Below are 24,586 nucleotides of genomic sequence, written 5' to 3' on the forward strand. Positions count from 1 at the left end.
TCCCCATGGGAAAGAAAACCTTCTGATTCAACTAAAATGAGGGAAACAAAAGCAACACTGTTAGCTACTCTGAAGCTGGTGATGAAATGAAGAAAATAATTTACTGAAAATTGAAAAAGATTGATTTCGAGGTTTCGGTAAGAGTTCTCATTTTCTTGCAGACTATCTAAAACAGTGTAAATGATGCACTGTTAAAAGTTTAGTGTATTCAGAGTTTTTGGGTGACAAAGAGCATGATTTAAAACTGTGCTCTTTAACATGCACAGTCATAGGAGCATAGTGGTACTCCGTTTTTGAACTCTAGACTAGCCCACCCTGTACAATCACAGTCTAGTAGGTCTTTTAGACCATACTGACACAAACATATTGCAAAATCAGCATCCTACTATGCTGAATGACTTTTTCCAAGACTACAAAGGTTGCTAGGATGATTTCTGAATTCCTCAGAACATACTGCGAAACAATTACACTTAAATAACCAGTGTGTTCTGAACAAAAGTATCACTAGAACACAAAACTGGTGTGAGTCTGTTAAGAAACATGCCGATGAGGACGTAACTGCTGTTTAGAAGGAGGGCAGGACATCTTTTCATTCCACATCTGGGTTTAACCACCTACGACACACACAAAAAAGTGCATAGCAACTTTCACCTTCATCGGTCGTCGGATCTGCCTATTTTCAGTAAGGAAGGGAACAGACAAGGTTACATAAATATGTCCCATAATGCTAAGTAAGTGATTAATACTGCTCAGGAACGTAGACATATCTGCACCATTACATTATTATGAGGATTAACATACAAGTCATGTCATCTTTCAGGAAAGTACATTCCACAAATTGAGGGGAGGGAACAGTCTGAAGATCAATACAATTTCCCGTACCTGACACTCTGAATGCACTCGGTTCGTTTTTACCCAAAATTAATTATTCTCTGAAAGTAAACATTCTTTTTTCAATTTAATAGGGTAATTCATTGAATGACTGTTTTCAGAGCGTTTTTTGACTTAACAGAAACAAGAAAACAGGCATTGCTATGATCAAATTGAAAGCTTCAAAAATCATGGAATACGATCAAAAATAACAGATGCAAACAAACCACTCACTCACATACCAACACTTCTCTAAAAACAAATTGTCAATATTTGCATTACAGATAATTCGATAAAAGAAAAGGTAAAGGTATGAAGAAACATGACAGAAAAACAGCAATAAAAAGAACCTGTGCTTTACAAACACAAAGAACATTTTGAGACGCCTTCATTAAATTGACAGTCACATTTTTAACAAAACAAAAAAAATTGCGAAAAGATAATATTTAACATAAGGCTTTGGTTAAATAAATACGCACACAAGACAGGAATTGTGGTAAATTATGGTAAAAGTGCAATAAACTGTGGTCATCCTTCTTTTCACAGGTAATACTTAGAGTGCACTAGCTGATTACAACTGTTGCTCTGAAATATATATAAAAAACAATCCAATACTCTAACTGTAGAAACTTTGCTTACATTCCAAATATAGGAAACATACCTTCCTAAACTTTTTTCTTTTTTTACATATGATACACCAGAAGATATAAAAGCTGATCTTGTCTTACAGTATAAACAAGTATACCATCAACGTCCTACATGTACAAGGCGTACAAGGGTATGGTCGTGCAACTGTACATTTCTGGAAATATAGGAACTTCTTGGACGGGTCCTCTCTAATGGTCCTTTGGATTTTTGTGCAGTTTCGCTTCAAGTGGAATAATCTGTTTTTAGAAATCAATATCTCACAGAATGTATAGCACTTTTCTTTGGACAAATCCACGTAGGTCTGGAATGTATTGTCTTTGAATGTACATTATATTTTTACATTCACAACGCATGCACCAGCTCTTCCTAAGCACAATGGCGCAACCTGTAAAAGAAGAAAATACTCCTTAGTAAAAGTTACATACCTGAAATAATTAGATGTAGATACAGTTTGGGAAAATTCTACAAAACTGCCTGGGATTAAAATTAACAATCTGCAAAACTTGATGAATCAACTTCAGTGCCATTTTCTCTACCATCTATTTCACAAGGTAAATAGGATAGGACCGCAATTAAGATCAATTGGCAAGTATTGTTAGATGTTTTTACCTGTGTCCACTCATTAGTCTGAGGATCATATGCCTCCACTGTATTTAGATAAGCTTGCCCATCGTATCCTCCAACTGCATAAAGTTTGTCACCAAGAAGGCACACCCCAACAGCATCTCTACTAATGCTCATAGACGCAACAGCTGTCCACATGTCTGTCTTAGGATCATATCTGTAAAAGAAATACTGTGTTTCATTTATAAACTTTTAAATGGGGTTGACTTCTAATAAAACGCGTAGCATGTGGAGATTCATACAGAGGAAAGTGTTTTTTGGGGCAAGAGGTCAGTAGTCAGTACATGTGGCATTGTTATTTGCCTGCTTTTTCTACAACTATGCAGCCACTATGCATACACTCTAAACTTCATGGCATTACACTACTGTGTCTCCCGCTCTCTGGTGCCATCGTTCAGCTCTGTTTTCACAGTTTGTTTGCATGCCTAGTTACCACTATTCTTATTTTGTTGTTCCTGTATAGTGTCCAGTGCAGCGCCTGGCTGCCTAATTGCACTCCGACAAATGAAAGTTATAGCAATGAAACCATGCATCATCCTCCATTTACAGCAAATGGTAAGCAGGACTTTTCACATTCCAAAGCTTAAATGGAAAAGCTCAGCATGGCACTCAATTATGGGTAAAAAAAAAAAAAAAGAGAAAGAACCCCTCAAACCAAGGGGATGGGATAGTTAAAAACCAAGAACAAAAGACCACCCGCCCCCCAGCGCACACAGTAACCTAAACCTCAGCTTTTAATGCACACAATCTTCAACTTACACACAATAAACAAACCTTCATCCATCATCAAATAAATCCGAATACCAGAGTACTAGAAAAGGATTATGGGCCAGATTACGAGTTCGGCGTCACCGCCGCACTGGTGGTCCGACTACTATATTCCCAGTGTGGCGGTGGGACAGCCACAGTAGCACTGCAACCGCCAGTGATCATGGACCCCGAGGCAGTGGCCTGAGGCTGCAATATGCGGGCAGCGCCGCCTAGCATATTACGAGTTGCCTCACTGCAACCCTATCCACGGCGGTGAACCCGCCATGAAAAGGGTGGCGGTGAGGCAACTCTGGGGACCCGATTCACGGCTCCCTGCCCCTCTGTGCAGAAAGGGTGCATGTAGAAGGGCACATGTTGTGCCCCCTGTATGTTAACACCCCCATTTCCTGCATGGGAAGAAATGCACAAAATGGTGCATTTTTTCCCATGCAGGGACTTGCTTCAGCACTACCATAGCGCTGGCTTTCTATGGCTCTTCTTTGAGCCTTATAAAGGCACTGCCGTGGGAACGGCGCCACAGGACCGACCGTACCAGATTCAACTAGTAATCCAGCAGGCAGTCTGGCTACAGGTTTGGCGGCCCGCTGCAAGACCGGCAAACTCGTAATCAGGACCTATGTTACTAACCTTGTAAGCATCTATTCTTGGCATGTAGCACTATAGATTTACATGCTCTGCATACGTCTGCCATGTAGTGTTGGGTCCAGATCTGTACAAGTTGTTTTCTTCAAGGAAGCCTTTTGAGTCACAAGACAAAGTGACTTCTCCGCTGGGTGATATTGCGCATGGGCATCTACTCTATTGCTAGGTTGTTTACCAGCAGATGGGTGAGAATGGAGTGAAGTAAGTATCAGTAAAGAGATGTCCATGTGAATGAAATAGTGTAAAGGTACTGCAGCGGCCAAAGGAGTCCGGGGAGGAGGGTGGGCGCATGTGAATCTACAGCACTACATGCCACAAATAGATGCTTACAGGGCCAAGTACCATAATCCGTTCAATGGCATGTGTGGCTGTAGATACACATCCTTTGCGCAGACTGTAAAGCAGTCCCTCTCTAAAAGTGGTGGCTATCCTGGGGGTGTTGCAGTTGTTTGAAAGAGTACGTAGAACTGCCTGTCTCTCATTGGTTTGTTCGCATGTTAAAACACCCACTCAATTTTGTTTAGTGAAAATGTGTGGTTTAGACCACGTAACTGCATAAGAAATATGAGCTATTGGGATTTTGCACAGGAAAGCCATGGAGGGCCCTATTTTACATGTAGAGTGTGCCCTACGGGGTGTAGGCAACGTTCTTTTAGCTTTGGCAGAACATGTCTGAATGGATTTAATTATGGATTTAATTATCCATCTATCAATGCCTTAGTAGATTTGGGATGTCCTGTGGGGGTGCAGGGTAGGGGTTAAAAAGCAACAACTAATTGTTTTGCTTCTACAGAACTCTTTGTTCTGTTAAAAAAATACATTAGAGCTCTTTTGACATCTAGGGTTTGAAGAACTCTTTCAGCAACGGAATCAGGTTGCGGGATAAAAAAACTGGTAATTCAACTGACTGATTAATGGTGGAAAGATGGAACCACGTTTGCAAGGAATTTTGGGTTGGTTTTAAGGACCACCCTATTTTCTTCCAAGGTCAATGCCTGGAGCTCAGACACGTCTAAGTGAGGTAATGGGCACTAAAAAAGCAACCTTCCAGGACAAGAATTGTAAGGGATGATTGTCCAATGGTTCAAATGGTAGACCCATAAGTCTATAAAGTACTGTATTGAGATTCCATGAGATTACTCTTTTAAGGCCTTCTATGAATGCCTTAATAGCTGGTACCTTGAACAAGAATTATGCTGCATGTTTTGTAGTAAGGCAGCAACTGCTGCTAAATGTAGATGTATAGAATTGTAAACGAAGCGACTAGAATGAGGGTGAGAGATGGTTGCCTGAGCCTCTGAACCACAAACGGAAGGAGAGGGAGAGGTAGAGGTAGAAAAGTGCAGCCAAATATCCCTGACCAGTTCATCAATAGGGCATTGGCTTTGGATAGTGTGTGTCGGATCCTGGAGGTGAAGTCTGGGCATTTTGTGTTGTCTGCAGTTGCAAACAGGTCTATCTGAGGAAACCCCCACTTGGAAAAGTATGGGAGAAGGAATTGTGGGTATAGTTCCCACTCGTGAACCTGTTGCTGCTTCCTGCTGAGAAGGTCGGCAAAGTGATTGTCCATCCCTGGGAGGTGTTCGGCCAGCAGATGTATGCTGTGATGTATTATCCAACGCCAAATAATTTGAGATAGGTGTGATAACTGTAGTGTGTGATTGCCCCTGTTTTTGTAAATAGTACATGGTTGTCATATTGTCTGTCTGGACCAAGACAACCTTGCCTGTGAGGGGAGTTAAAAATGCTTTCAATGCTGGGTGAACAACTTGATCTCAAGATATTTGATGTGGAGATCCTGGTGACTGGTACCCCAGAGACCGTGAGCTGTGAGATCCTGAACATGAGCACACCATCCTGTAAGGGATGCATCCGCTGTGAGAATGATCTGGGGAACAGGTTTGAAAAATGGCCATCCCGTTTGATAAGTTTAGTGTGTTCACCACTGCAGAGAGCGAGGAGTGCGAATGTCCACCAACACTAGATCTTGTAGCAGACACTGTGATTGAGAGCATTGCCATACCAGACATTCTTGCAGCGGGTGCAAAGGAGTCGGGCATGTGGTATTATTGCAATGCAAGATACCAAGTCAAGTCAAGTCAAAATATACTTTTATTTCATTCATTAAAAAAATCATAAAAGGATGGACAACCATCATAAAACGCAGTGCTTTAGAATATACATTTTAAAAACCTAAAAGGACTTAAGGTCGATGTCACAATAAGGAGATGCTTATTATTTTAAAAATAATAATGCGTTTGGGAAATATCTGCTAATTAGTTGGCTGCTTGGCAGGGTCGCATTTTGCCAGTTCTTTTGCTGTGATTTTCCATAGTATTATGGCTCTGCAGGACAGGGAAATTGACGACCCTCCAAGACATTTAATGACCGCAGCTCTACATGTTCTTATTTGTTCCTTCCTTAGAGCCTCCCGGAGGATGGATTTTCGGGCTTCCAATAAAAAAGAGCAAGTACATAGTAAATGTAGTAGTGACCTCGTGCTCCATCGACGCAGGTAACCCCCACGGAGGCATGGGTGAGTGCCCGTGCCAATTTCTTCACCTCTAAGATCAAGTTAATTCAGGACTCTTTTCCCTTGAAGGGGCCTGAAGTCTCTTACTATTCAGAGGGTGTCTCTGTTTTAACAGCTAGTGCAGACCCGGTTCTGGCAGACTTTCCACCACTATCAGCTTCCTCATCCTTGGACTTGATGGCCTGCCTTAAATCAGGATCACCTCTTGACGCATGCCCTGCCAAATATTTGGCTAAAATGGCTGAAGTCATTAATCCCATCGTAAATCCTATTCTGAACGGCTCTCTCAGTGAAGGTGTGGTCCCTCAGGCCTGGAAGCAGGCGATGATCATCCCTTTGCTTAAAAAGCCTGGCCTGGATTCGGAGGTGTTGGCTAATTACAGGCCTATCTCGCTTCTGCCCGCCTTTGCCAAGATTCTTGAGAAGCATGCGCACAAGGTGCTCTCCGATTATTTGGAATCCCATGATTTACTGCACTCCACTCAATTCGGCTTCCGCACCAACCTATGCACCGAAACAGCGCTCCTGGAAGTTTTGGAGGCAATTAAGGAGGTGCTGGATTCAGGAGGCAAAGCGATGCTTGTGATGCTCGATCTGTCGGCGGCCTTTGACACCGTCCCCCACGAGGGTCTCCTCGCCAGACTTTATGAGATCGGTCTGAGGGGGACGGTGTTCAGCTGGTTTAGTTCATTCTTGGCCGGCCGTCGACAAACGGTCTGGGCCTCCTCTAGCTCCGCCGAGATGCCGTCATTGGGTGTCGGAGTCCCTCAGGGCTCAGTGTTGAGCCAGACTCTTTTTAACATCTTTATGACCCCTTTGGCGGCACTAGCGGAGTCTTTCGGGGCCCAGATCGTTTCCTATGCCGATGATACCCAGCTCCTCTTTACTTGCGGGAAAGGAGCGGATTTTGACGGAGAGAGTATTCGGGGTTGCCTTGGGGCTGTTTTTAATTGGTTTCAGCTTAACAGCCTCTAGTGCAACTCGGATAAATCAGAGGTACTTTTCTTCGGCTGCAGATTGGACCCAGACTGGCAGGAATGGTGGCCTGCGAATATGTTTCCTCCTGCAGGCTCCTCCCAGTTAGCCAAGAACCTGGGGATTAAGATCGATAATGGCCTGACGTTACGATCCCAGATTCTTGGTCTTACTGGCACCTGCTTCGGGCTTCTCCGGATGCTCCGCAAGTTTCTTCCTATACTACCGGAGGAACATAGGAAGATAACGGTTCAGGCTATAATCGGTTCGAGAATAGATTACTCGAATATCCTCTATCTCGGCCTGCCGGAGTATCTGCTGCAACGACTGCAGGTGGTCCAGAACTCGGCAGCACGGGCCATTTTTGGATTACCCGGTCGTGCTAGAACCTCGGGCCTCCTGCAGTCACTCCATTGGCTCCCTATCCGGAAGGGGATAGTCTTCGAGGCCCTGACCTTGGCCCCTAAAGCTCTACATGCTTCAGGAGCAAAGTATCTTCAAAAAAGGTTAGCTTTTTACCATCCTGCAAGGTCCCTGAAATCGGGGACTTTGTTTCTTGCCGTGGTCCCTCGCATAAAAAGGGCAGGCATAGGAGGTCGATCTTTCAGACTGTTGGCCCCGCAACTTTGGAATACTCTGCCAGTGACACTGCGTAGTACCTCCAATCTACTGGCGTTCAGGAAGGCCCTTAAAACCTGGCTTTTTACTTTGTAGATATCAGTTTTCACTGTTAGTTAGGGATCTCCCCACTTTTCTGTTTTCTCTTCCGTTATGTTGTGATACAGGTTTGCAATAAAGCGCCCGGACACTCTTTGAGTAGCCGTGCGCTATACAAGACAAAAATAACATAACATAACATAACATAACATAACTCCTACCCATGACCACAGAAACGATATTCCTTGGATGGCCATATTTGTTTCCATTTTGGGGTCAAATCCTTTGAGGGGAAAGACCCCATGCGTAGCAAAGTCAGATAATGTTTTTTCTGATGGGAGAATTGTTCCAACAGGTATTGTTGCGGCTTCAGCCTCTGGTAATCCTTTATCACAGCCCAGGCATGATGTTTTTTTGCAAAGGACGTTTTATTAGTTAATAAAGAGGTCCGTTTGATAGCGTTATTGACTACGATTTTAAATCCGGAGTACGTTGCGAGGGTGAGCCAAGCATCCTCTAACTGTAATGCCGATAGGGATTCCTTCAGGGCTGCTGTGGTTGAGTTGGCTAGGCTCTTTTGGTTTTCAATATCGACCCAACAATAGTGGGCTAGAGTGTTGTCTTCTGCCTCCCTCATCCTTCAGTAGTATTTTACTAGGGCGCCTTGTCTGGCTATAATCTGATTTTTTAGATCATATTCTAGGCGGATTTGTGCCTGTGAGGAGTGTAGCGGAATTGAAAACAGTCTCTTAAATAATATGGATTGTGCTGTATTTAGAACTGTGGCATCTTTAGTATTCAGAATTTCTGAGCTGTATGAAATGGAAGGTAAACATTTTGCAGCAATCACTTTAAGCAGGTGGGCGGTAGAGCATCCTATAAGTTTTTTCCTTAGGGTTTTAAAAGCGAACAACAGTTGTTTGGCTTTTATGCGACCTTGGTCCAAGTGTGATTTGAATTTAACTTACAATCTAGCTGGAAGCCTAGGTATTTATAGCACATAACCCTAGTCAATAGATGCTCACCCAATTTCCAGGAAAAAGTTTGCCTTTTCGATGTTTTAATAGATTTCGAGAAACACATAACTTTTGTTTTTTTATGGTTAATCGTGAGTTGGTTCAAGGTGGCGTAGTCTCCCAATTCTGTAATCAGTTTCTGCAGGCCTATAGGAGTTTGTGCTAGCAGGACGATGTCATCGGCGTATTGGAAACAAGGGATCGTTTTTTTTCCCAATTTTGGAGGGTCGGCTTGGATTAACCTGAGGCGCTTATTGAGGTCGGAGGTGTAAATGTTAAATAGGCAGGGTGCCAGTAAGCAACCCTGTTTTAGCCCATTGAAAGTTGGAATTTTGCCAGTTAAACTGGACCCATCTCCTTTCCTGATTTGTACCCACGTGTGTGAGTATAGATTGATGATGGCCGTCAGGAGTCGTGGCGGAACCCCCCAGTCTTGCATTTTTGCCCATAAGTTAGCTCTTGAAACTTTATCGAAAGCTGCTTTTAGGTCGATAAAGCAGGCGTACAAGGGCCTAGATTTTGCAAATGACTGATTGGCTATGAGAGTAACCGCTGAAATATTGGTGAGGGTGCCCATCCCTGCCCGAAATCCAGTTTGCGTGTAAGGTATTAAGTTTGATCTGCTGACCCAAGCCTCTAACTCAACCAAAAGATTAGATGCGTATAGGTTCGTCTCCACATCTACCAGTGCGATTAATCTGTAATTGGAGGGATCCGAGCGGGAACCAGACTTGTGGATTGGGTTAAGGATACCTCCTCTCCAGGACTCAGGGATCAAACCGCATGTTATGGCTTTGATAAAAAGGGGAGTCAGGAGGCAAGACCAAAATGGAGGGTCATGCTGAAACAGAGCATTTGGTAGTCCATTGGGACCTGGAGCTCCCTCAGGTTTTAAGTTTTTTATTATTTTTAGTACTTTTTCAGCAGAAAAAGACTCTAAAACTTGAGAGGGTTCATGGTTCAGCGTATTGTTGGCTTGTCCTCCGCCGCCGGCCCCATTTGCTGTTCTTGTTCCGTTATTCGGGGTGATTGGAGATCGAGTTTCGTTGTATAGGTGTTCGATCTGGGCTCTCCAAGTTGTATCCATTACATCCGAGTTATGGTGTCAATTCCTGCTGTTAATTAACTGATTGATTTGATCCCAGAAATGCTTGGAGTCCCTTAGCTTACATGCATAGAGAAGTTTTGCCCAGATATGTTCATTGTACTCTATTTTGGCCAATCTTATACCCCTATTGTGCTCCTTTCTTGCTTTTGCAATTATAAGCAGGATTCCCTGATGGTGTTCTGGTCCCCGTGATCGTAATTGTCTGATGTACTTATTTAGTTGTCGTTTTTGTTTCCTCAAGCGTTCGGTGTACCAGATGCTATCATGCCTAAGAGTCGCATAACTATTTGACTGGCATATATGTTGGTGGAGTTCAAACTCCATTAGTAGCATTTGGATATTTTGGATCCTGGCTACATTTGGGTATGCTAAACCCAACTGTGTGTTGAGCATGGTCCCCAAGTACAGCTGAATGTAAAGGTTGAAGGTGTAATTTTTGTATGTTGATAGTAAACCCCAGTTGATGGAGAAGATAGACACTTATGGTGCATTAGTTATTCTGAATAGAAGAACTTTGGACTGATAATGCTATCCACCTATAACAAATCTGAGGAATTTGCGATGGGCTGGATGGAATGGAATGTGGAAGTAAGTATCCTTTATATCTAGAGCTGACATTAAAGTCATCTTGTTGAACGAGTGGGATCATGTCCTGAAGAGTGACTATAAGAATGTGTTCTGATAGTATGTAATGTTTTAAGGGCCTGAGATCTAAAATAGGCCTAGGTGAGATGTATTTTTGGGGAATTAAAAAGTATTGAGAGTACACTCCTGTACCTTGATGTTGAAGAGGGACAGGCTCCATGGCTCCTTTGAGTAAGATAACCTGCACTCCCTGTGTGAGCAGATTTTGATGTTCTATGGAGAGGTTGTGTCAGCCAGGTGAAATGTTTGGAGGTGTAGTTATGAGCTCCAGACAATAACCATGTTGGATAATGTCCAACACCTATTGATCTGAGGATATGGTTTTCCAGGTGGGGAAGAAATGTAGTCGTCCCCGACATGTATTAAGTGGTTGGGGAGAATAAGGAGAGAGTCACTGTTTGGAGGTGGAAGGGCAGAGTGTGTTAAGGCACCCTTACCTCTACCTTTTGAAATCTTCCCTCTATATGTGCCCCTGTAATATTCACTTGAGGGGGTGGTTTGTTGTTGCCTAAAGGAGGAGTTAGAGCCAACAGGTGGTGTTGTTTTGGCTCCGTACTTATAAAAGGAACGTAGAAAGGAGCCAGGTGAAGCTGGGGTTTGTGGTGCCCCCTTTGATTTAGCCACCTGGGTGTCCTTTTTATTTTTTCTAATAATTGGCCCACGTGGGGACCAAACAGATGCTCCTTATCAAACGGTATATTCAATAGTGTTTGTTGCACTTCTGGCTTGAAACCAGATATACGTAGCCAAGCATGTCTACGTAATAAAACACTTGTGTTGACTCCCCTTCCAGCTGTGTCCGCTGAGTCTAGGGCACATTTAATGGAATTATTGCTAATTAATTGTCCCTCATTGATAACCTCATGTCCCCTTTTTATATTCCTCTGGGAGGTGTTTTTCTATCTAATCCCAATGTGCTCGTCTTATCTTGCTAAAAGGGATTGAGTGTTAGCAATCCTGGAGGATTGAGCTGCTACCAGCTTGCTTGAACCATCTTATCAGGTAGCGGAGTATCTGCTGAGGATTGAGAATGGCATCTTTGACGTGCATTAGATACAACTGAATCTAGGGAGAGCTGACCTTTGATGTAAATAGGGTCTGAGAGTGCAGGTTTATACTTTTTGTCAGCCCTGGGTGTGAATATGCATGCGCTCAATGGGTCTTTGAAAATGTCATCAGCATGTCTAAGCATACCTTTAAACATAGGCATGTACTGACATGCTCTATGCATATTAGACAAGGTTTCAAAAAGAAATCATCCTCAATAGAGTCTTTTTGTAGGGAAGCTTCGTGGCAGGCTGATGCCCTAGTGACGAGTTCTTGAAAAGATGAATCATCATCAGGGGTGATGGTCTGGCCGGGTAGAGATCTGGGTCAATAACGCCCAGGGGATCAACATCATATCTATCCCAGGGATCCGTGGGCAAGAATCCTCTCCTCCCCCATAATTATCTGTAGAGACTGTGGAGACCCTTGGGGTGTGAAGTCTTGTGGTTCACCTTGTGAATGAGGTAATGATGGTGGTGGTGGAGGAGGGGGTAGAGGTGGTGGAGAAGGAGGAAGAAGAGAATGCAAAGGGCCGGTTGCAATGTCCTTCTTTTTAGCAGGCCCTGGAACATCTTTGGCCTTCGCAAAGGAAAGCTGGTGCTTAGATGATTTGGATGCTGAGTGCACAGCTTGAGCTAAAATACAGCCAGTTCGAGGCTGTATGAGTAGCCTTTTCTGTTTCAAATCGAGCCGCTCCTGCATGATCTTTAGGATGGGTTCTAGAGGCAACTTTGATGTGGAAACTGAAGATTTAGGTGCCGAAACAGTTTTCTTTTTCAGATCCGCGGTGCTCTGAGCCAAAGGTGGAGGAAGCGCGGTGCTCAGAGCTGAAGAGGAGGATGGTCGACTCGGTGCAAAGGCTGCTCAGCTTGGTGTGAGAGCTTGGCTTTCGGTGCCGAGCCGGAGGGTGTGGCGTCTGTAGCAAAGGTTAGGTGCTTAACAGGGCCTGCTGGTAGTGGTGGCCCAGTAGCTGAAGAATCAGTGGAAACCAAATATTTTTGGGGAGGAAGGGCAGGGGTACTCATTGTCTGCTGGCACGAAGGAAGATCTTGGATGTGGAGTCCAGAGTCTAGGTCGGTATCGGAGGCAGAGCCCGATTTGGAGTCACAGATGGAAAAGGCCTCTTCCTCCCCTGCAGAGGCCTCAAGAAGTTCCTCTTGTTCGACATCTTGAACAAAGATGTCTGGTGTCTCTTCGATCACTTTGCATTGTATTTCTCTGTGACGCGCCTGACCTTCCCATAATGTCTTTTTCGAACTGAAAGATCTACACACTTCACAGTCAGCTTCAGGATGGTCTGGAGACAGACATAAGCTGCAAACCTGATGGAAGTCGGTTCTCTGGTATTGCGCTTGACAGCTGGGGCAGAATCAAAATGGAATGTATTCCTTTAGCAAAGCATTCTCTGTTGAAGTTAGCAGAAAGAGTAGGCCCAAATGGGCGAGGATAGGAGCACATCGAATCGATGGGTGAAAGTTCTCTGATTTTCTGGACGCCCAGATGGAAATGCGACAAAACGATAGCAAAGAGGGTGGAAATGAACAGCAAAATTAAATGAACCGGAGACAGTTTTGGACCGGAGAGCCATAAAACACGTCCGAACCCGACAGTGTAAAGAAAACAATCTAACTTTGGAGTCAATGCCCATGCGTAATATCACCAAGAGTAGGAGTCACTTTGTCTTGAGACTCAAAATACTTTTTTGCAGAAAAACAGCCTGCGCACATCCAGATCGAACACTAGATGGTGGAAGCATGAAGAGCATGTGTATCGACAGCCATACATGCCATCGAACATATATGTATAAATTAATCCACCAAAATCAATTTATCCGCTTCGCCGTGGCGGAATTTGACGCATGGGCAGAACGGACTGCCCCCTGCCGTCCGATGCACACGCCATCCGTTGCATCGGACAACCTGGGGCCGTCTGATGCATCAAAGAGGTTATACACATTTAAAAAGATTTTCTTGATTAAAATTTGATACATAAACACATTTTAGACCAAATAAACAACAAAAGAAGAGAAATAACTAAAGCAGACCAATCAATATGTCTTTTGACATGTACATTCATACTACACTGTCGCTGGGCATTCATAACCCTTTATTCCTATTTAAGAATGGCCAATGCCGGCAATTGTTGTCACTTGTTCAATTCAGTCCCGAGGCCTTAATGTGAATATGGGTTGAGCTTGGAAGTGCAATATACTGGAAGGATAGCTCATTGCAAATACAGCCCCCGAGAACAAGATATATACTCAACTTAAAGGTTCCAATCCAATCCTGGCAAAGGCACCTAGCCTCTAACCCTTACCAAAGTGATGAAATAATGATGGCTGAGATATGTAATACCAACATGCAGTAGTTACAGGCCTTTCACTGAGGCTGTCACAGCCATGATGTGTTTCTGCAAAGCTGAATGCTGCGTAACAAACTGACAACGTTTCTTATTTTATACACAGATGGAAGCCCTTTTCAATTAGCAAGTAATTATGAACACCTATTTAACAGCATTTGATTGTAATTACCTTTTTAACAGATATGAAAGCAGTAAGGATGCATTTTTTAAATTAAATAATCTTTATTGATTTTCAACAAATTGTACAAATAACATCTGTATGACAATGATCCAGCATTACAATGACAGTAGCTTGAGTGGCTTAGGTGAGATATCGATAAAATCTAAGACAGTGAAGATTAACACTTTGTTAGCTTAGTCGTTTCACATTTCCACGGCAAGGTTCATCTACAGTCAGTTACATGGGGTAAAAAGAAAAGATCGCAGGTATTACACGAATCAATTTAACCATTTAACTGTATATGAATAGCAGAATGTAAATGTAGTTGAGCTTATATAGCGCACAGCTACCCGCAGTGGGTGTCCCGGCGCTTGCTTAGGGAACCCGTCCTGATATTCCCATGTGTGATAGCCCCAGCGGGTATCCACAAGGTGAAAGTCAGGCATCCCGCCGCGAGGGGCCGTTGTGGAGATTAAGCAAGCTATTGCCCAGAGTCGCAGAGTGTGAACCCGTGAGTCGAGAAAGCACCGGAGCGAGAATTATCGAGTCCGTGGAATTTTTAGCCCAAGACCCGCCGAGGCGGGGAATTGAACCCTGGTCCAGGACCGATCTCAGCTTCCGGGTCTGCCGCCTCTAACCCCTGAGCCACACTTCTCCACAAGAAAGAAGAAGAAGAAAACAAAAAGGAAACTAAGTTGATCTCTACGTATTGGTTCGAGCGCAATTGCACTTGCTGGTGAAGTGTGTCACAGGGCATCGTATGTGCGGTTGAACGGGTATGGGGACCCGCGTGGTGTGGAGTAAGAAGGGAGGAGTGCAGGGGGGCTGGGGCTGCACTACAACTATCTGTAGGAATGTGGTTCTTCAGAACACAAACTGGGGCCTGGGTGGGGGGCTGTTATGCGGCTAGCTTGATCTCCACTAGCGTCAAGTAGTCCAGTGGGGTTCTGGCGCGGGGGCGCAGATGCTGCATTAGCCAGTTGATTCGTGTGTTCTGACACCAATGCCCTGCGGAGGTCGAGCAACCACGAGTGTATATTGGACCGTGTTGCACCTTCCATGCCATGGAGATTTTACATTAGGCGAGGTCCAGAACTAGATCTAGAATTTTATTGAGGCCTTTGCGGGAGGCGCTGGATTTTGTAATTCCCAACAAGAAGGGAATGGGTTGGACCACAACCCTGGGCCTCTGCTGCTTTCGTAACTATTGCAGCTATTTCAGTCCAGTACAACTGAATACATGTGCGCGTCCATATCATATGCGTGAATGTGGCCTACGGGTCCCGGCACCTGGGTCATACAGCGTTAGGGTACTTGCACACCAGCCTGTGAGGCGTCAACTACGTATGATACAAATAATTACATTGAGTGTATTTCAACCTGGCATTGGTTGATATAATTTTAGGGAAGTTGATGCATTGCGCCCACTGTTTGTCAGTAATAGTGGAGGCTAATTTTTTATTCTTCTTTTTAAATATTTTTATTGGAAATTTTACAACATAAACCAAGCAAAACGAAAAGAAGAAAAAGCAGCGTTACACAGACTGTAGTGCGGGCACACACACATTCTCCTTGTACAGTGATTCTACATTAATACATCAAAATGATACCATGACACAGTGATACTACCAAAAACAACTGACGACACCAGGATGCCAATCCCGTTCTCCCGGGGCTCCACCAGTCCATGTACCCACTCCACTAATTCTCAATGCACGAGGAGGCAGGGAGAGACAACCGCCCTGAACGAGAGAGCGGGTTACTTATGTACCAGAGTCTTCATCAACAGGGGGATCCATCGTCTGGGAGTCAGTGTCAGAGCCGTCAGGGGTGTCTGAAGTATGCCTATTCGAGATGCATAAGGACCAAACGTTTTTGGGTCTGTTACGTGGGGGGGAGCAGCTCACAGTAATTTTCTGTTTGTGTACAGCAGAACAGCATATCTCTTGACCATTGTGTAAGTGCGGGGGTCGGGCCGCGCATCCAGCATAACGCAATACATCGTTTAGCCAGGAGGAAGACTATATCCACCAGACGTCTGCGCGACTTAGGGAGCGGTTTAGAGTAGCCCAATATGGCCAGCAGCGGGTCCGGGGTCAGCTCCATCTCTGATACGCAGTTCACTTCTCGAAAGACCTTATCCCAGAATCGAGCGATCCCGGGGCAGGACCAGCTATGTGCAGGAATTCAGCGACCAACGTGCCGCAACGCTCGCACCGAGGGCTCTCGCGAAGGCCATATCGATGGAGTCGTTCAGGGGTGTAGTACACCCTATCTAAAAATTTAAAGTGGACTAACCTGCGGCGCCCATTGAGAGATATTCTCTTGGTGCTAAGGCAGCAATATCTCCATATATCGTCTGATAGTTCCGTCTGCAAGTCCAGTTGACATGCTAGACGGGTTTAGTGTATGTGCCCTCTCTTGCTGCCATCGACGTATGGTAGAGTCTAGATACCAGTTTAACTGGAGATTGAGCCTTGACCACCACCGACAAGGCCAAGACCTCCGGGGGCTCCGCCATGTTCTCCCCCAGCAGCGACCTGAGGGCATGACTTGTTCTATGTAGCTGGAATTGTGCCAAAGCCAATGGTGTTTCCACCCCCTCCATGATGTCCCCAACGGAGCGGGCCACACTGTCCGCAAAAAGATCCCCCATGGTATGCATGTTCAGCGACCGCAGTGCGGTGACAACTCCTCTGTCTCTGCATGGCACCAACCAGTAGCACCAGTCTAGTCGAGCTAATGGGGAATACAATAGATTACCTGCAAGCGCGTTAAGTATACTGTACCACGCGTGTGTTACCGAGGTCAGTGAGTCCAATATACCCGTGCGCCTGTCATGAGGCGAGAAAAGGAGTGATGGTATTGGTTTGGGGTCTGGGACCATGGTTTCCATCCGAATGTGTGGAGTTTCGGTAGGGCCGTGTATCCAATGATATGCATGAGAGCCCTGTGCTACCCTATAGTATAGTTCGAGATCTGGCGCGCTCAGGCCCCCCATCCTGTGTGGGAGAGTCATTATTTCCCAGGCCACCCTGGGTTGCTTGCCCGCCCACGCCAAACGAACCATCAGCGATTGTAAACGCTGAGAAAAGTTTTTGGAAAGAACCATAGGGATGTTGGTAAAGAGGAAGAGAAAACGAGGCAACACGACCATTTTCATCAGAGACACTCTTCCCATCATCGACAGTGGGAGGCGTATCCAACCATCTATGTCGTCCTCCAATTTGGAGCTAGCGACCCCATAATTTTCACTTAGTACCGTTTCCGAATCAGTATGTATCTGAATGCCCAGATACCGCACAGGCTCAGTAGTCCATTGTAGCGGATACTCTGGGTCAAAAACGCATCATAGTGGGCGTCAGGGGGAACATAATGGACTTGCCCCAGTTGACCCTGATACCAGAGAGGGCACCAAACATACCACTTTTCTAAACACAGGCGCAAGGTTGGTCTCCGGGTGTCTAACATATAGCAGGGTGTCGTCAGCGTACGTAGAAACAATGAGTCGATAATTTGGGAATCGGATGCCCCTCTGTCCATGATATTCCCGCAGGACACATGTCAATGGTTCAGCGGATAGTGCATAGAGAATTGGGTATAGGGGGCACCCTTGTCTTGTGCCTCTGTGGATACGTATGGAATCGTTGACCATTGAGCCAATCCGGATACGGGCCGTAGGTTCATGGTATAACGTCGTCAGCAGCTGCAGGAATACAGACTCGACACCCATGTGACTCAGGACTTGCCTTATAAACGGCCACTCGACGGAGTCGAAGGCATTTTCCATGTCCAAAAAGACCGCGATTGCAGAGATCTTCGGGCGCGTGTGCTGCATAGCAGCGAACACCGTTCTTAAGTTGTAGGTCAGATTCCGGGTAGGCACAAAGCCTGCCTGCTCCGGGGCCACCAGAGATGTGACTAGAGGGCTAAGACGATTAGCTACAATTTTCGCGAAGATCTTCGTATCAACGTTCATAAGGGATAGAGGTCTGTAAGACGCGCAGTCATCTACCGGTTTTCCCGGCTTAAGCATAGCAAGCAGAACCGCCTCCCGCATAGTCCGCGGCATAGTTCCGAATAGCGTGAGGAGGTGCGGCAATAAAAGGTCCTGGAACGCCTTATAGAAGGCGACAGTGAGTCCATCACTGCCAGGTGCACTCCCCGTCCTCATCCCTGAGACAGCTAGCACGATCTCATCCCGTTCAATAGGGCGCATCAGGAACTCGTGGTGTGTGTTGGTCAGCCAGGGCAGCTCTATATGGGACAGATAGTCCAGGATATGCCCCTCTGAAGCGGGACCTCGCGAGGCATAGAGAGCCGCATAGTATTCCTTGAATTTCTCCGCCACTTGAGTCTCCGTTAATTGGGAGTCTCCCTGCTCCGAACACATCTTTGGAATATCTGTTGTGTCCTGTCGATGTTTAATAATTTGCGCCAGAACCCTATCCGGCCGCTCCCCCTCTCCATATGACCTTGCGGTGGCGTATTTCCCGAGATGTTTTAAATCCAAATCCGCCTCCTCATGAAAATCACGCAACGTCCGCGAAAGCTTATTGTCCAGAACGGTATTTCGTTCAATTCCACGGGCGGATTCAAGTTCCTTTAGCTTACGCTTGAGTGCCGTCAACCATACACGTATCAACTTGAGCACCCCAGCGTGCTTTGAAATAGTAACCCCCTGATATACGCCTTAAAGGCCTCCCAGACGGTCTGAAAGAAGGCCACCGATCCCACATTAGTCTCAAAAAACGTCTCTATGGATAGGGCCAGTTCCTCCTTGAATGCACTGTCGAGGAGAGAGTATGGTGGAAAGCGCCACGAGAACGGGGGAAGGCGCATTTTGGGGTAAACCAGAGAGATTAGCAATGCGGAATGGTCAGAATAGGTGCGCGATAAAATTGTGCAAGCCCTGAGATGTCGAAGTAGTTGTCGGGAGGCAAACCAATAATCAATCCTGGTGTAGATATTAAATTGCGCAGAGTAGTGCATGAAGCCGCCCTGTTGTGGATTCTCGTGCCGCCAAATGTCCTCCATGTCATGTCCCTTGCGGCGGCCGAAGGTAGTCTGTCCGGGCCATCTGACCTGTCAATAGAGTGATGTCTGGTGAAATTGAAATCTCCCCCCATCAGGATACCCGTCTGGGCAAATGGCTGCACCATCTCCGCCAGGTCATTATAAAAATCTGGATTGTCATAGTTAGGGCCGTAAACATTTAGGATAACCAATTCCAACCTCTTCCCGTGACATCTGGAGAGTGTATATCTGCCTTCTCGGTCTGTCGCCAGGGGTGTCAAGGTCACAAGTGACATCGGATTCACCCAGGTCAGAACCCCTCTAGCGTGTGAGGTGAAGCCCGCCGAGTAAATATTACCCAACAGGCCCTTGGAGCCTGTAAGACGCGCAGTCATCTGCCGGTTTTCCCGGCTTAAGCATAGCAAGCAGAACCGCCTCCCGCATAGTCCGCGGCATAGTTCCGAATAGCGCGAGGAGGTGCGGCAATAAAAGGTCCTGGAACGCCTTATAGAAGGCGACAGTGAGTCCATCACTGGCAGGTGCACTCCCCGTCCTCATCCCTGAGACAGCTAGCACGATTGTCTGGATGAGGTGTGTCTCTTGTAGAAGAGCGATGTCCACCTTATGGCGGTAGAAATAACGGAGGATTTTGCGGACCTTACGATGGCCATTGAAACCACGGACGTTCCAGGTGAGTAATATTAAAGAGTCTGGAGTGTCATTCGAAACAGTCAGAGGTGTGGCAGTAACGAAGGGGTGTTTCATGGCAAATCTGTCGGGGGCCGCACGGTGAGACCGCACCAAGTCAAAGTTGTGCAACGCAACATAATGCAACAATCAACAATATAAAGAACCCTTCTAATCCCAGAAACCCCCCCTACTGGTGCAGTGACAGCAGCATGATAAGTCGAGTAATAAGATAAACATTTGTCCATATAGGAACCTGCAAAGGATATCGAGAGCAAAAAACAGACAACCGTTCTTTAAAACAAGCCCCACCCCATACCCACCCACGCCTGCCCATCCCCAACTCGGCCGCGACCCCAGCCCTCCCCCCTGTCAACAACCCCCCCACCCCGCCCCAAACTTTAAAACACATCCCAGTTGTGATTCACTCCGAGGTGGATGTAGCTCGCAGAATGGGATGACGAAGTGAGGACATACCCCTCCATCTACCAGACAGGGATTCATACAGCTGCCTCAGAGCTCAGTGAAGCTAAGGCAGGCTGAGCCCCTAACCGCAAAGACTGAAATCGTTTTCAGGACTTTGAAAGTTTCATTTAGACGGCCTATTAGGGTACCACTATGTTGCATCAAGTGGGCACTATGCTAAATAATTCATTGAATGGGGACCCTCCAACAACCCGTACAGTGGGCAATCAGAAGAGGGTCCGGGCGTGCGTGGAAGTGAGCCCCAATCCCTTCAAGTAGCAGTGGGATTACCGTCTGTAAAATGCCTAGTGGGAGTGCCTCATCAAATCCAGACCCTGATGTCCAGGGACACACTCCTCAAGTCTCGTATCTACCAAGTGGAAGCCCCCCACCCCCCAATAACAATCCAAAAATACTCAACAGACCATTTCTGGATTTGGCATTCAGTCCTGTTTATCCATTGACCTCCCGGCCGCTTCAGCCAGGAGATGGCGATCCGGGGAGGTGCGCTGCTCCTTCACCCAATCCTTCATCGCTTTCTGTAGTGCCTTGGGGACAGTGAAAATGAGCGAGCGCCCCTATCGATTAACTCTCAATTTGGCAGGGTACAGCATAGCATAGTCAGCTCCAAGATCGCGTAACTGATGTTTCATGGGGGCAAACAAATGTCGTGCCTCCTGCACCTGTGCTGTAAAGTCCGGAAAAAGTGAGATTGTTGAACCCTCAAATCGCAGAGGTTGCTTCTCACGAGCCAAGCGAAGGGCCACGTTGCGATCCCTGTAATTCAATAATTTAGCTATTATTGTCCTGAGGGGTGCCCCTACCCTTGGTCGCGGCCCCAGGGAGCGGTGGGCTCTCTCCACAACATACATCACAGAGAAGGCGGTGTCACCTAGGAGCGTTTTCAAAAGTTTTTCCGTGAAGAGTTCCATGTTCCCGGTGAGGGTATTTTCGGGCAGGCCCGTAATGCGGAGGTTACAGCGCCTGGAGCGGGCTTCCAGGTCCCCTGTCTTGTCCTGAAGTATCTTGAGAACCCTACCCAGTTGTTTGTGCTCTGTATCAAGGGTGGTCTGTGCCTCCTTCGCCTCTGTTAGCCTTCGCTCCGACATGTCCAAACGTTCGGCATGCTTGTATAGTCTTTTGGCCATGCGGTCCATCCTATATGTGAGAGCGTCTATCTTAGTGCCCAAAGAGGTTATCCCGCCCTGAAGGTTCTTTTCCATGTTGACTAAAATACTACGGATATCCTGGCCCGGCTCGTCCGCAGCCTGCTCTTTATCGCCCAAACCCTCCTCAGGGGTGGGGTCCCCCGTCCTGGATTTCTTCGGGTCGAACGATAGTTTGAGCTGTGTCCTGTCCACCCGCCCCATTCTACCAGAGGGGTGAGGATGACCCCATCAGTGGCCGGGAAAAACTATCAATACCAGTGCTCCCACAGGCGACGATGCCGTCCGCACCTCAGAGCAGCCCGCGACGAACTAGGTGACAGCGATACCCCTCTTCACAAGTCCACTGAGTTCCAAAATCCGCCTCAAGGTCCACCCAAGGATCGAATCTCGTCCCCCAGTCGCACCTCCAGCACGTCTTCAGGGATCCAGGGGGGAAAGAAGGTGGCCTGTGTGCGATCCACAACCCCCGTCTATGGACCCAAGCTGATATCTCACATGCACCGTCAGTAGAGGGGGGAGGGCGCTCAGTAAACCACAGTGCGACACTCCATGCGGGCCACAACACATCACCCTTCGTAATTGTGTCTCAAAACAGACGCCGCAGCAGTTCCACTAGGCCAATGCCCTGAGAGACCCCCTGAGCAGCCACGGAGCAAGGCCCAGCCCCGCACCAAGATCAGAGATGCCACCGGGGCCGCACCAGTTGCCGTTCAGGAAGGGAGCTTGTTCTTCCCGCGGGGGGCTGCACGGTGGCCTCACATGTTCTTCTGTAGTGTTTCAGGGGAATAGGGGAATGGCAGCTGCAGGATATTGTAAGGATAGTGCGGTGGACTGGGGAGCACTCGGCTCAAGCGGCCATCTTGGTCGCGAGCTAGCTCCGCCTCAGTGGAGGCTAATTTTGCGACCCAATATGTGCACAGTGCTGTTAGTGGGGGGCTGTCGTCCAGTCTGGAAGAGGTGTATACTGCCATTATTGTGTGTCTGGCTCGCCTGTGCGTCAGCAACGTTTGCAGGAGGTGCGACGTGGGGGGTTCAGTGCAGTCACTATCCCATGTCTGTAGGAAGTGGCATGTAAGAAATGCATGGAACATGAACAAACTCATTGGCACCTCAGAATTGGACACTAAGGGCTAGCTGTAGGTGGCTAAATACCGGTCGGTAAAGCCGAAATTTGGTAAATTTCATTGTTACCAACCGGTATTTAGTCCTGTGCGATGTAGGTATTACCGAATGCCAACGGTCATACCCCATCGGTAAATTAAAGGAAAACAGTTACCGATTCCTTATTTACCAATCGGTTAACACCAAAACTTCAAAATACCAAATCGGTAAATAACGAATCGGTAAAAATTTTGTAATGCGATGTAGCAAAATTTGGTAATACCAAATTTGTCCAAATTCGGTATTAAAGAATCGTAATTACCACTGACCCAGAGCAGGTGGTAATCAGGTTCAGTGCATAAAAACAGCCACAAAATGCAAGTGTGACCACAATGGCGGCCCTCTACGTCATAGCAAGGCGGCTAAGTTTGCGAGCAGCAGGACAGAGGATTTGGAGATGGGAAGAGCGTGTGTACAGACTGCGTGTCACACTGTTCCAAATAACTGAACCAGAAATCCATGACAGGTACAGGCTACACCCACACACCATCCTTGACCTGATACGGGACCTGCAACCATACCTGGAGCATCAGACACCAAGGGCGCACGCAATACCCACCCATGTACAGGTACTCTGTTGCCTGCACCTCCTGGCATCAGGAAGTTACCAGAGTGTGATAGCCGCAGCAGGAGGTGTGTCACAGAGCTGCCAGTCTCGTTTCTTCAACTCCTTTCTGGACGCCATGATGCAGAGAATGCATCACTACATAAGCTTCCCCAGCACACAGGCGGAGCAGCAGCAGACCAAGCTGGATTTCTACCAAAAGGCACAGTTCCCACATGTAATAGGCTGCATCGATGGGACCCACATACCAATCTGCCCACCTGCAGCTACAGAATACATATACCGCAACCGCAAATCAACGTGCAGGTGATATGTGATGCAAACTTCATCATTACTGACATTGTGGCCAAATTCCCAGGGAGTACCCACAACTCCTACATATTCAGGAACAGTGGGATCTATACACGTCTGGCTGCTGGTGAATTCGGAGAAGGATACCTACTAGGTAACGAAATAACATGAGAGGAGTATCACCACGAGGACCTAAGCAAAGGTTCTGAGTGGGATGCCTATGAAAAAAGAAAAGTGATGTTAAAAATTGTCCTGGTATAACTTATGTGAAAACGATAATAATTACGGCATATTATCATGGATTTGTTCTAGCACACTGCTGGTGTGTATATATTCAGAATGGGGTGCACACGAAGTGAACAGACACGTGTGAGTCGACACTACGTTACAGGCACGTAACTGGTTTGTCTGTGACTGCTTTCTTCTTTTCCTCCCACAGGTCTTTTTGATTTTTCCTCACCTATTCTAGGTTTGAGGTACCACCTACTACAGATTTTTGCCAGTAGGCACTAGGAATCTAGGACTGGCTGCACGTTAGTGTGTGCAAACCACCCATTTTCCTCCTTTTTTCTGGTCCTGACGAAAACCTGGAAATCTCCACCCACAGGTTGAAACATGTAGACCAATCACATAGATACACACGGTCATAAAAACCCTTTTTTGTATCTTCACACCTTTTTAATATTGTCCAGTAGCTTCTGAATAAAATCGTTTTCACATAAGTTATACCAGGACAAATTGTAACATCACATTCTGCACCATTTGCACAAAAAAACAGCTCCACTGTAGTTCAGGTGTTGTAGCACAACCTGATGGCACTCGGCCGTCAGGGTGGACCCCGATGATGAATCATGTCACCAACCAGGTTGGTGAGTGAGGGGTTTTTTACAAAAAGAAAAATATTTATTTTTTCATAGGCATCCCACTCAGAACCTTTGCTTAGGTCCTCCTGGTGATATTCCTCTCATGTTATTTCGATACTAAGTCCAGGGGACTGGGAGTATTTTCCATTCATCAATGTGAATAAATCCCTTACTCTCTCTTTTTGTTTATACGTATCTTGGCAGCGCACAGCTGCAAGAGTTTTGAAAGCTTCATTTGTTCATTATTAACACACCAACACTCAATGCTCACGATGGGGGGAGAACCAAGGCTTGTCCTACTCAGCAGAAGAA

The 24,586-nt window shown here is 46.4% G+C and overlaps 1 protein-coding gene across 3 annotated transcripts in view; it reads right to left on the reverse strand.

Annotated features, from left to right (window-relative positions):
- Positions 1 to 941: 941 nt before the first annotated feature.
- KLHL5 (kelch like family member 5) overlaps positions 942 to 24,586 on the reverse strand; it is a 551,601-nt gene continuing 527,956 nt past the window's right edge. For all 3 annotated transcript variants that reach the window (XM_086963979.1, XM_086963980.1, XM_086963977.1), the window contains 2 exons: positions 2,128 to 2,299; positions 942 to 1,903 (listed from right to left, as the gene is read on the reverse strand). In XM_086963979.1, the coding sequence (XP_086820105.1) occupies positions 1,847 to 1,903; positions 2,128 to 2,299 (229 nt within the window). In that variant the 3' untranslated portion in view covers positions 942 to 1,846. The remainder of the gene's footprint in view (positions 1,904 to 2,127; positions 2,300 to 24,586) is intronic.

This window comes from Lissotriton vulgaris, chromosome 3_2, assembly GCF_964263255.1.
Source record: "Lissotriton vulgaris chromosome 3_2, aLisVul1.2, whole genome shotgun sequence".
In the NCBI taxonomy this organism is placed as follows: Eukaryota; Metazoa; Chordata; class Amphibia; order Caudata; family Salamandridae; genus Lissotriton; species Lissotriton vulgaris.